General features: G+C 51.5%; 1 protein-coding gene across 4 annotated transcripts; it reads left to right on the forward strand.

Moving 5' to 3' along the window:
* The first annotated feature begins 357 nt into the window (after positions 1 to 357).
* On the forward strand, positions 358 to 8509 carry KEAP1 (kelch like ECH associated protein 1). 4 transcript variants are annotated; one of them, XM_019744982.2, is made up of 6 exons: positions 358 to 715; positions 2688 to 3373; positions 5044 to 5729; positions 6977 to 7182; positions 7442 to 7618; positions 7782 to 8509. In XM_019744982.2, the coding sequence occupies exons 2-6, from the start codon at positions 2735 to 2737 to the stop codon at positions 7946 to 7948; spliced, it is 1875 nt and encodes a 624-aa protein (XP_019600541.1). In that variant the 5' UTR covers positions 358 to 715; positions 2688 to 2734; the 3' UTR covers positions 7949 to 8509. The 4 variants fall into 4 exon arrangements, with proteins under 4 accessions (XP_019600541.1, XP_019600542.1, XP_019600540.1 ...); XM_019744983.2 differs by having other exon boundaries at positions 585 to 832; XM_019744981.2 differs by lacking the exon at positions 358 to 715 and adding an exon at positions 884 to 1146.
* The last annotated feature ends 3747 nt before the right edge of the window (positions 8510 to 12256 follow it).

A 12256-nucleotide genomic window follows, 5' to 3' on the forward strand; every position in this document is an offset into this window, starting at 1 on the left:
GTGCTCCCGGTAACCAAGGTGCTAGCATTATTACCACCTCAAAGGGAGAAAACTGAAGCATGGAGAAGTCACAGGCCCACCCGCACAGAGCTAGAGAGGGTGGCAGAGCGGGCCTTCGAACGCCCCGCAGCCGAGCTCCACGCACCTCTACATTAGAGATAACTTAAAAATATAGACAAAGAAACCCCAGCTAGATAGATAATTCTCGCTGGATCCTGTGGTCGTCGACCGTGAGACCTGCGTTAAAGAAAGAAGCGCAAGTCGTAGAGAGCAGCCCCGCGCTGAGACAATGAAATAGGTCGAATGAAAGGGACAGTGCGAAGGGGTAACGGGCTTTCCTGGCCGTGCGCCCTCGACCGACGCCCTGCTTCTCGCCCTTGGGCTCCGGGCGTCTGCGGGAAGGGCGGAGAATCGCGGCTCCTTTCCCGCCGCGCCCTCTCCCCGCCTCCTTCCCGGGTGTCCCGAGGCCTCCCCTCACCCGACGGTCGCGACCCCTCAGGCTTTGCCGCCTGGGAGCCGAGGTACCCTGACAGCGGAGGTGCCCGCGGGTCCGGGAGAGCGAAGGTTAGGCGGGAGCCGCCCCAGGTCGGACTGCGGCCCCTCGGGTTTCCGGGAAGCTCAGCGCGCGGGTGGCACCACATTACCCAGAGCAGCCGCCGTGTCCCGGGTATCCCCGCCCCGCGGCAAGAACTGCCGAGGCTACGCAGGGGCCGAGGTGAGCGCGGCGGCGGCGGCGGCGGGGAGGAGTGTCCACTGATGTCCCGTGTGGGCAAGGACGCGTCTGGCCTCGAACCCGGGGCCCCGATTCCCGCGGAGCTGACCACGCGGCTAGGTGCGCGGAGAGCTGCGGTCCCTGACCCCGCCGCGCCGCAATGACGAATGCTGTGGTCGCGGCGCTGGGGTTGCGCAGCTTGGCGACAGCCCGCGGGGTGGGAGAGGGGGGAGCGGCCCCGGTGCCAACCCCGCCGCCTGAGGCCCCGGGCCGCGGGGACTTTTATTCTGACACGGCAAGCGCCAGGCTCTGCTTAGTCATGGTGACCTGCGCGCGCTCCGCGCCTCCCACCCCCACCCCCACCCCCCCAGCGCAGCGATGGAGGCGCCGGGGCCTGGGCGACGGAGGCGGAGCCCGAGCGCGGCCATGGCGGGGTGAGTGAGCGGCCTGCGCCGGGGCTGCGGGCCCGGCGGGCGGGTAGCGCCCCTGCAGCCGTGCCGGGGGGCCGGGAGACCTGGCGCCGCGGGCCCGGTGGTCTGGGGGGTTCCCGTGGCCCCCGGAAAGCCAGGAGGGCGCGGCTCGAGTTCCATCCTTTTGTTGGACGGCGCGATTCGCGGGGTGGCCCCGGAACCACACAAGCCGGACGAGAGGCCCGGGGAGCGCCGCTCGGACGGAGTCCCGGGGACCCCGGGGCGTTGGGGGGCTTGACCTGCGCCCTGGGATTGGCAGTCAAGAGGCCGTGGTGGGGTTACTTCCTTCTCCAGGCCTCGGTGGCGACTCAGGCGGGGCATGCGCAGTCCCCCACCTAGTGCTTCGTGAGGGGAAATGCCCAGTGCCCAGGGGGCACCGTTGACCTATTGGCCAAAGACCAAGAGGCAGACCCGGGGCCTTGGCTGGGGAGAGGCGGACAAGCGGCGCCCCAGGCCGGGTGAAGGAGGGTGCTCTGGTAGGCACAGTGGCGTGGGCAGTCAGCCAGCCATACCTTACTGACCCCTGTGCAGTGCCAGGCCCCAGGCTGGACTTGAGGGAGGCACATGAGAGGGTGGGCACAACCCTGCCCTGCCCTCTGCAGCGCTGGGGCACAGGGCCAGAGGGACGGGTCACCCTTCAACAGGCAAGCAAAGAAGCTTATTTCAGTTCCTGACAAATACGGTGATGGAAATAAAACTGGGAGGTGACTCTATGCTGAGCCCCAGAAAGATAAGATGGAGAACCTGGGGATCCTCTTGCAAATCCACCCCCTTTTCCCCTCAGGACCTTTCAAAACACAACTCATGCTCCAGCTCTCCAGACTCCACAGGTTTCATGGAAACCCTCCTTTCAGTAGTCTTTGTCTGTCATGACACACCTCCTTGCTTCTCCAGATTGTCTCTCATTCTGCTTCTGAGCCTTTTGCACTTACTGTTCCCTCTGCCTGGAAAACTAATGACTGTCACAATGTTGTCATTTTCTTCATGATCTCAATTTCTACTTAAGTCGCTTATTTTATTTATGGCCATCCCCCCCCCCCCCCAGGTATCGACTCCAGCACAGTTTTTGTTTGTCTTGCTCCCTGCTGTGTCCCTGGTGCCTAGAACAGTGCCTGGTACACAGTAGATGCTCAATAAATGTTGGTGAGGTGAATGAAGGAGTGCATTGGACATGCTCTAGGAAGGGAAGGGCTACCAAACAGAGTGAGCAAAGGGGAGAGGTGGACAGGGACAGAGTCTGAAGGGCTTTGCTGGCCATTGAAGTGTTCAATTTTACTCTTCGTGCTGTAGAGAGGTGTGGGGGGGATTCTGAGCAAGGGGATAACATCATCTGACATGTTTTAAGAGGGACCCTTGGGCTAATGAGGCCATAGGACATTTAGCAAGCACAAACGGATGCAGCTTCACCTGGGCTTGGCAAGGAAAAACTGGTCTAGGAGTTGCTTTATTTTAATAAAGGCCTGGCCCCAGGCCCTGCCCCCAGCCCTGTGCTCTCCCTCCTCCAGGCCCCTGAGTGCCAGTGGTGGTGTTGTCCCTTGTCACCTGGAACCCCATGCAGCCGGAATCCAGGCCTAGCAGGGCTGGGGCCCGTACCCGATTCCTACCCCTGAGGTCACAGTGCCCCGAAGGGGCAGGGGACACAGTGATGTACGCCTCCACCGAGTGCAAGGCTGAGGTGACACCTTCCCAGCATGGCAACCGCACCTTTAGCTACACACTGGAGGACCACACCAAGCAGGCTTTTGGCATCATGAACGAGCTGCGGCTCAGCCAGCAGCTGTGTGATGTCACGCTGCAGGTCAAGTACCAGGACGCACCTGCCGCCCAGTTCATGGCCCACAAGGTGGTGCTGGCCTCGTCCAGCCCCGTTTTCAAGGCCATGTTCACCAACGGGCTGAGGGAGCAGGGCATGGAGGTGGTGTCCATTGAGGGCATCCACCCCAAAGTCATGGAGCGTCTCATCGAGTTCGCCTACACAGCCTCCATCTCCATGGGCGAGAAGTGCGTGCTCCATGTCATGAATGGTGCTGTCATGTACCAGATCGACAGCGTCGTCCGTGCCTGCAGCGACTTCCTGGTGCAGCAATTGGACCCCAGCAACGCCATCGGCATCGCCAACTTTGCCGAGCAAATCGGTTGTGCTGAACTGCATCAACGTGCCCGCGAGTACATCTATATGCACTTTGGAGAGGTGAGTGAGGGGAGGGTACATGGAGCAGGGCTTGGGGACGGTATCGGAAGGACCAGGGATGCACAGGTGATTATCACTGTCTCCCCCTGAGATAGGAAGGGTCAAGGCAAGGAGCTGGAGAGAAGTGGGGCTCTGAGCTTCTAGTCTACCCATCTGGGCCATCTCTGGGAAACAGCTGAGGCAAATGAGGCCTTCATGGGGATCTGGGCTCCCTGGTTTCTCTGGGGTCTAGGGTGGGGACAGGGTGTAGTGAACATGACAGCAGCTCAACCCTGGGGTGTGCAGAGCAGGGCCCCACATTTCAGGCAGTCCAGAAGTAATTGTTGAACGCCCATGACATGCTTCCAACTGCCAGTGTGACCCCAGATGTGTTTTCTTTGGTTCACTCAGTGTCATCCTTATTTTATTGGTTTCATTTTCATTTTTAAATGGAGGAAGTTGTAAACAGAAGAAATAATAAGTGCTTATTGAGCCCTTGCTTTGGGCCCGCTTCTGTTCTAAGTGATTTCCATCCTTTAAATCACTGAATCTTGCCAACCATCCCAGGAAGATGTATGCTTTGGAGGGCATTCCTGGAAATATTCAAAGCCCTCCTCCAGTGGCTGGAACCAGCTGGGGTGGATACTACTTTGGTCTCCATTTCATTTCTTTCCTTCTCTCTACACCACATGTGGGGTTGACCAGTGGCCTAGAGCTGTGGCATTAGTCCTAGGGCTGATGGCTAACAGGAAGGTGGTCTATGAGCAGGGTTCTCCCACTGGCCAGCCCAGTGTTTGTTTCAAGGGCTTGCATGGGCTTGGAGCACTAGAAAGGTGGCGACCTGCTGATGTGGAGTTACCAAATTTCTACAGATCAGTGCCTGCCAAGAAAACTTTGTTTGGGGTCCTGTATGCCCTAGGAGTAGCCTTGCTATAAGGTAGCTACTAATACAGTGTTTCCCCGAAAATAAGACCTAGCCAGACAATCAGCTCTAATGTGTCTTTTGGAGCAAAAATTAACATAAGACCTGGTCTTGTTTTACTATAACATAAGACTGGATCTTATATAATATAATATAATATAATATAATATAATATAATATAATATAATATAATATAATATAATAATATAATATAATACTGGGTCATATATTAATTTTTGCTCCAAAAGACGCGTTAGAGCTGATTGTCCGGCTAGGTCTTATTTTCAAGGAAATACAGTATAATCCCCATCTACAGAGGAAGAAAACAAAGGCACAGAGTGTTTCAGATATTTGCCCAAAGTCACCCAGTTAAAAAGTAGTGGGCCAAAATTAGAGCTCAGACTGCTTTCTTCAGAGCCTGTACTTTTTTCCTAGAACATTCTATTGCTATTCCTTTTTAGTCAAAAGTAATTTCAATTTTTTAAAAAAGATAAGGTTCTTATAGTTCAAACAGAAAATGATACAAAAAGATACAGAGTGCATTGTGTCTGCCCATTTACCTGAGTAGATATGTACTACTTGCCTGACATGTAGTACTAACTCATTTAATCCTCACAACCTATGAAGTTCATACTATTCAGATTCTCATTTTACAGATGAGGAAACAGATTGTCAGAGGCGGGTTGAGTGACTTGTCCATGGTCATACTGCCAGTTGAGGGGTTGGGGGAGACACAGGAGTCAGCCTGTCACACTATCGCCTTCTGCAGGTGGCCAAGCAAGAGGAGTTCTTCAACTTATCCCACTGCCAGCTGGTGACTCTCATCAGCCGGGATGACCTGAATGTGCGCTGCGAGTCCGAGGTCTTCCATGCCTGTATCAATTGGGTCAAGTACGACTGTGAGCAACGACGCTTCTATGTGCAGGCGCTGCTGCGGGCCGTGCGCTGCCACTCGCTCACGCCCCACTTCCTGCAGATGCAGCTGCAGAAGTGCGAGATCCTGCAGTCGGACTCCCGCTGCAAGGACTACCTGGTCAAGATCTTCCAGGAGCTTACCCTGCACAAGCCCACACAAGTGATGCCCTGCCGGGCACCCAAGGTGGGCCGGCTCATATACACCGCCGGTGGCTACTTCCGCCAGTCACTCAGCTACCTGGAGGCCTACAACCCCAGTGATGGCACGTGGCTCCGCTTGGCAGACCTGCAGGTACCTCGGAGTGGCCTGGCAGGCTGCGTGGTGGGCGGGCTGCTGTATGCTGTGGGCGGCCGGAACAACTCGCCTGATGGCAACACTGACTCCAGCGCCCTGGACTGCTACAACCCCATGACCAACCAGTGGTCACCCTGTGCCCCCATGAGTGTGCCACGCAACCGAATCGGGGTTGGGGTCATCGATGGGCACATCTATGCCGTTGGTGGCTCCCATGGCTGCATCCACCACAACAGCGTGGAGAGGTGAGTCACACGCCCAGAGGGGTAGGCTCCAAGGGTCCCGCTGCTAACAGTTCCCATGCCATTGGCATTTGGGGATTGTCCATGTTGTTGAATGCCTAGCTCTGTGCCCTGTTTCCAGAGAGCGGAAGCCTCAAAATGAAGCTAAATTCCTGGGAGATGTATGATGGTGACCTTGGATGATGTGTCTGGGCCTGGGGAACAGGGCCATCACAAAACCATACGTACACCTACTTTGTGCAGATTTGGAAAAAGTTCCATCAGTTTGAAATTATAATATGCTAATTTTGTTAAAACATGATCCCTCCCTGACATCTGCCCAAAAATTGTTGCAATAAACAGATTATGAGGTCTGCTATGTAGAAGGTGCCCCCTTAGATGTAGTGCCCTTGTGCAGTGCACAACTTGCACAACTGTGCTTAGTGACCCTATGTTTAGAGGCCAAGCATTTTGGGCTTTCAGCTTTTGCATAGCCTAGTCCTCTGCCTTCTTCTTCCAGAAGTGTGACCCAGGCTATATTTCTTACCTGAGAACTTGTTAAAACAAACTCCCCAGCCCACTGCTGGAGATGCTAGAGATCTATCATTGGTGGGTGAGTTTGGAGCGAGGCTGAGGGATGGGAATTTTAAACCAAATACCCCAGAGGTTTCTAATGCATGTGATCTGTACATAGGATGATTGTATGATGCGTCACCCTCAGTAGGCCACTTTCAAGAAAAAAAAGGGATACTATTAATTAGTCCAGGAGAACAGGCATGAACTGGGAGTGCCTAGGCCCATCTTTGAGCATCACATTTTGAGAAAAATCAGCCTAGTTGTTAGAGTTGGGGTTCTGGTGCCTGAGAGGGCTGGGTCAGACCCCAGCCCTCCTGCTTCTTCAGTGACCCTGGACATACCACCTTAGCCTTCTGTGTCTTCATCGTGCCATCTGTGAAGGGTTGGACAGTAATAAGAACTGCTGGCCCCACTATGCGGGGTGGGACATTGGTGAGATGATGCACGTAGCACTCAGCACAGGGCCTAGCGGTGGTACGATGGAGCCACTGGGTCCAATAGATGTGTGTGTGACCTTGAGCCATGACAGCTCTGAACCTTGGTTTCCTCAGCTGGAAAATGGAGCTACTGTTAACTTGCACCTTGGAGAACAGTTGTGAGGCTTAAAGAGTCCAGGCACACAAAGCTAGCAAAATGACAGTGTTTCTTGAGGATCAGCTATGATTGCCATTGTCGTTGTTATTATGCCCTTGCAGGTATGAGCCAGAGAGGGACGAGTGGCACTTGGTGGCCCCAATGCTGACGCGGAGGATTGGGGTGGGAGTGGCTGTCCTCAACCGTCTGCTCTATGCCGTGGGGGGCTTCGATGGAACGAACCGCCTGAACTCAGCGGAGTGTTACTACCCAGAGAGAGACGAGTGGCGAATGATCACACCCATGAACACCATCCGAAGTGGGGCAGGTGTGCGGGGGCTGCGGGGAGGGGCCCGTGAGGGAACACCCAACCCCAGGAGTGAAACTCAGCCAGGCTGGGTGAGGCCTCCTGTTTCCACCTTAAATAACCCTGTGGCACACACAGGAGAGCTAGATTCTGACAGAATCCGAGCTCCGAGCTCCTGCCTTTGTTTCTGAAGGGTCCCTCAGGAGAGGGAGGAGGGGGTGGGGGCTGGGGCCCCTACGGCCAGGCCCCTGAGTCACCCTCTCTTCATGGTGTGGCTTAGGAGTGTGTGTCCTGCACAACTGTATCTATGCGGCCGGGGGCTACGACGGTCAGGACCAGCTGAACAGTGTGGAGCGCTATGACGTGGAGACGGAAACGTGGACGTTCGTAGCTCCCATGAAGCATCGGCGGAGTGCCCTGGGGATTACTGTGCACCAGGGGAGAATCTACGTCCTCGGTGAGGCTCTGGGGGGGTGGGGGGACCTGGGTGGAGAAGACTAAGTAATTAGCCTCATCTTTCAGGGGCAGGCTCAAATCCGTAGGAAGGCCTCTTGTGGTTTCTTCCTCTTCCTTTCCCCTGCCCTTGGAGGCACTGACCATCCCCTCTGCTCTCCCTGCAGGAGGCTACGACGGTCACACGTTCTTGGACAGTGTGGAGTGTTATGATCCAGACACGGACACCTGGAGCGAGGTGACCCGCATGACATCCGGCCGGAGCGGGGTGGGTGTTGCTGTCACCATGGAACCCTGCCAGAAGCAGATCAACCAGCAGAATTGTACCTGTTGAGCCACTTTGGTTTCTGGGGGAAAAATGGTCCCATTGAGAGTATTGTCATTTTTGTACAGAAACAGGGACAAAAGAAAAGGGACAGAGCAAATGCTTATCCTCCAGGATGGGAGGCTGGGATGCCTCAGTGTTCAAATGACAACTTGAAAGAAGGCCAGAGTGGGAACCCGTGAGCCCATCAGAGTAGTCCCAGAAATGTCCAAGAGAGCCTGCCTGGGATGGGGTATGGGAAGGGTGGGTTCCCAGGAGAGAAACCCCCATACCCACTACCCCAAGACGAGGCCTGGCTCCTACACCAGCAGCCGCCGCCTCCCTTTGGGGTAAAAGCAGGGGTTGAGGTCGGGCTGGTTTTTGTTCCCTGCATCTTTGTGATTGGTTCCTAGAGGCCTGGGAAGGAGCCAACTGAGGCCTCAGGGGTGAGGCCCTTCTGGAGGTCCGGACCCTGGGAGGGGCCTGTACATAGAAACCACTGGATATCTCTGCCCTGGACAGTTATTTTGTTGATAAGTAACCCTGTAACTTTCCAATGAAAATAAAGAACAAACTAACTAGTGTCTTCCACCAGGCTCTCAGCTGGAGGTCTCCAAACCAGGGACTCTTCTGAAATGCATTCAAGTCTTTGATTTAGGGCTTGAATTTAAACCAGTTTATCTCTGCCCATGGCCTCTTGATATGTAGGGCATGTTTTTCCCCATAGGCAAGCCACACAGGGCTCACTGTCTGTCACTTTCAGCTGCTTTGAAGACAATGACACATCTCCCAGGGCTTCTCAAGGTTAATATCATGTGTGCACAGTTTATATTTTAAGGCACGCCATCCCCAACACGCCTTCCAAATTTGGAGAAAATCTGTCTGGTCATTTTAATGTGCTTCAATAACAGACTGAGCCTTTTTTTTTATTGAGGTGCCTGGGTATTAAAAGGACAAAGTGGTTCTTGGGAATTTTCTTAGGCAAAGGGCTCAATACCAAGTCTCGTCTGAACAACATGTGTGCAGGCAGTATGTGGCCCAGATCTTCTGCCAATCAACTTTATTCATGTTGGGGAAGGGGGTGGAGAAAAGAAAAATGAAGTGTGATCTTGATTACAGGCACACCTCAGAGATAGTGTGGGTTTCCAGACCACCGCAGTAAAGGGAGTCATAACCGTTTGTGGAGGTGGAGGGTCTTGCCTTCAATTTGTAAAAAATGCAACACCTGTGAAGCGCAATAAAGGGAAGCACAGTGAAAACCTTATTGGGAAATTCACAGGTTCTTCCCAAACAGCTTAGAAAGCAAACATTTGATTCCTTCCCTTCCAGGGAAAACCTGGTACCTCCCCTCTCTGCAGCTTCACTCATTCAGTTGACCTGAAGCCTACCTTAGTTGTGCCCATTCTCTGTCCTGGGCCAAGGCTTTTATGGAACAAGGAAATCTATGTCTGCTGCACTGAATGGCTAGGGGAAAACTAGGAATTGTAAACTTAACATCTGGCTAGCCTTTTAGCACTTACCGTGTTTCCCCGAAAATAAGACCTAGCTGGACAATCAGCTCCAATGCATCTTTTGGGGCAAAAATTAATATAAGACCCAGACTTATTTTACTATAATATAAGACCGGGTCTTATATTAATTTTTGCTCCAAAAGATGCAGTAGAGCTGATTGTCTGGCTAGGTCTTACTTTCGGGGAAACGGTATAAAGTATTTCTACACATTATTTGATCCTCAATAGTGCTCTGAACTAGGAAGGACAAGCCTGAATTCTTTACAGATGAGAAGCAGAGGTTCAGAGAAGTGACTTGCCCAAGGTCACTTGGCCACTAAGTGGTGGAGTTCAGATTCGACCTGTGTAATACACCAAAACAGCCATTCTCAACCACAACACACTGTACCACTGTGTTTGTGAGAATAGATATTAAAGAGGGCACATGGGGTCAATGTGTCTAGCAATGAAAGTTCCAGAAACAGCAATCTATAATCTAGGGTCGGGATTTACATGTGATGCAGTTGCCAGAAGCCACGCTACCTACCCTAGAGTCGTTTCCTTTCATGGGGGTTAGAGCCTGGCCTTAAGATCAGGTTTAACTGATTCAGAAAAGCAGTTTAGCTTTTAGCAGTCAGGTGAACAGTTTCTTGTCTGCAAAAATGGTACTCGGACACCTACTGGGCACTAGGCCGTGTGTGAGCTGCTGGGCCAACAAAGGTGAGTGTTTATATTCACTTTCTAACCACAAAAATAAATTGTTTTTAGTCCTTACTCCTGTAGGCATTGGGGCTATGGCAGTGAACCAGCCCCAAATGATCCCTGTCCTCAAAGAAATGACAGACCAACTCATCCTGGTTTGCCTGGGACTTTCCCATTTTGAACACTGAAAGGTTGGCATCCCAGGAACCCCTCATTCCCAGGTAAACTGGGACCATTGGTCACTCTTCGGGTAAGCTAGATGCTGAAGCAATATTACAAATGTGCTGCGTGCCAAGCAGATGAGGGTCATGGTTAAATTCACATTTTTAAAGTCGATGGCTCTGGAAGCTAGGTGGAAATGGCTTGTCTGGGGATGAGAGTGGATGGGGAAAGGCTCAGCAAACAGTTATTGCAGTAGCCAGGTGAGAGGATGGCGGTCTGGATTAGGCAGGTGGCCTTGGTGGCCTTGGGAGTGGAGTAGAATCTACATGTGAAGAGTCTAGATATGAAGGGTGAAGAATTCAGAATCATTCTGGGTGGTTTCAAGCTTAAACAGCCATGAGTAGGGAAACTTGGAGGAGGCTGCAGTTGTAGAAGGGAAGTGATGATGGCATGGGGTGTGTTGGGTTTGAAGACTCAAGATACAATTGTTTTAGGAGAGTGCACTGATTTTTCTAGCCCTCAGTCTTTAATGCTTCCAACAAATAGTTTTTTTTGTTTTTTTTTAAGATTTTATTGGGGAAGGGGAACAGGACTTTATTGGGGAACAATGTGTACGTCCAGGACTTTTTTCCAAGTCAAGTTGTCCTTTCAATCTTAGTTGTGGAGGGTGCTGTTCAGCTTCAAGTTGTTGTCCTTTCAGTCTTAGTTGTGGAGGGCGCAGCTCAGCTCCAAGTCCAGTTGCTGTTGCTAGTTGCAGGGGGTGCAGCCCACCATCCCTTGCGGGAGTCGAACCGGCAACCTTGTGGTTGAGAGCCCATTGGCCCATGTGGGAATCGAACCGGCAGCCTTCGGAGTTAGGAGCATGGAGCTCTAACTGCCTGAGCCACCGGGCTGGTCACAGATAGTCTTGAATGGCTGTTCTGTACCAGACATGAAGTCAGGCATTCAGACACAGTGGGGAACAAGCATAACACTGGCCCTTTCTCATTAGAACTAAAGTTAATTACATAAAACATAAATATGTATGTTTGAAGGACAGGAGCATGACATATGTCAGAGGCCCCGGGGAAACATTCTTGAGGAAGTGGTTTTCTCACTGAAATCCAAAGGAACTGATAAGTGTAAACTAGGTGAGGGAAGTAGGGGCAAGATTATGGACAGGAAGCATCATGTGCAAAGGTCCTGTGGCACTGAACAATAAATCTAGGTAAAGTTTTGAGAGGAGGAACATGATGCCAGAAGAGGCTAAAAGATTGTCGGGGCCAGAACATACAAGCCCCATGAGTCACTCTCATTTATCTTTAATTATTAAATACCTAAGTTTTTTTTTAAATTAGAACATTACAGATAAAGCTGAAATCTCACTATCCATTCCAGTCCCCTCTAAATCTTTTTTTAAAAAATTGCACTAATGTTCTATATGTTTCCTTACATAAATGACATAATGTTGCCTGTATTATTCTGCAACTTGCTTTTCCCACCTCAGGAGGACTTCTCAATATATCTGTAATGTCACATCATTCCTTTTATCAGCTACCTGATGTTCTGTTTTGTCTCTTCCACCATTGATAGACTTTTAGGTTGTTTCCAGTTTCTCAGAATTACAGAAAAGGCTGCAATGCTCACTCTTAATCATGTCTCCTTGGGCACAAGTGTGTGTATTTCTCTAGGTGGATACTAAGAGATGGAACTTATTAGATCATAGGGTAGGCACAGCTTTACTTGATGCTGTTAGATCACCCTCCAAAGTGGTTGTAATAAATCATATTGCTGTTTTCTAGAAGTCCCGTATAAATTCATACACAAATTTATCACTTTCTCTTGATGGTTCTCCCCTTTGTGCTATATTTAAGAAAGACTTATGGTTCTTGACATTTTCTGTAGCTTCCTTATCCATTTAAGTTATTGTCTTCTGCCCATAAATTAATTGTTCTGCCTAAGTTAATCAGAGTTTTTTTTTTTTACTGGTTCTGTTAGAATCAAG

Source organism: Rhinolophus sinicus, linkage group LG07, assembly GCF_036562045.2.
Source record: "Rhinolophus sinicus isolate RSC01 linkage group LG07, ASM3656204v1, whole genome shotgun sequence".
NCBI lineage: Eukaryota > Metazoa > Chordata > Mammalia > Chiroptera > Rhinolophidae > Rhinolophus > Rhinolophus sinicus.

What these genes read in the sequence shown, in the direction of transcription:
- KEAP1 (XM_019744982.2), top strand. Translation starts at nt 2,735, where the DNA reads ATGCAGCCGGAATCCAGGCCTAGCAGGGCTGGGGCCCGTACCCGATTC. An exon ending in CACCACAACAGCGTGGAGAG is followed by an intron (nt 5,730 to 6,976) that starts GTGAGTCACACG and finishes ATGCCCTTGCAG; the next exon opens with GTATGAGCCAGAGAGGGACG. An exon ending in GGGGAGAATCTACGTCCTCG is followed by an intron (nt 7,619 to 7,781) that starts GTGAGGCTCTGG and finishes CTCTCCCTGCAG; the next exon opens with GAGGCTACGACGGTCACACG.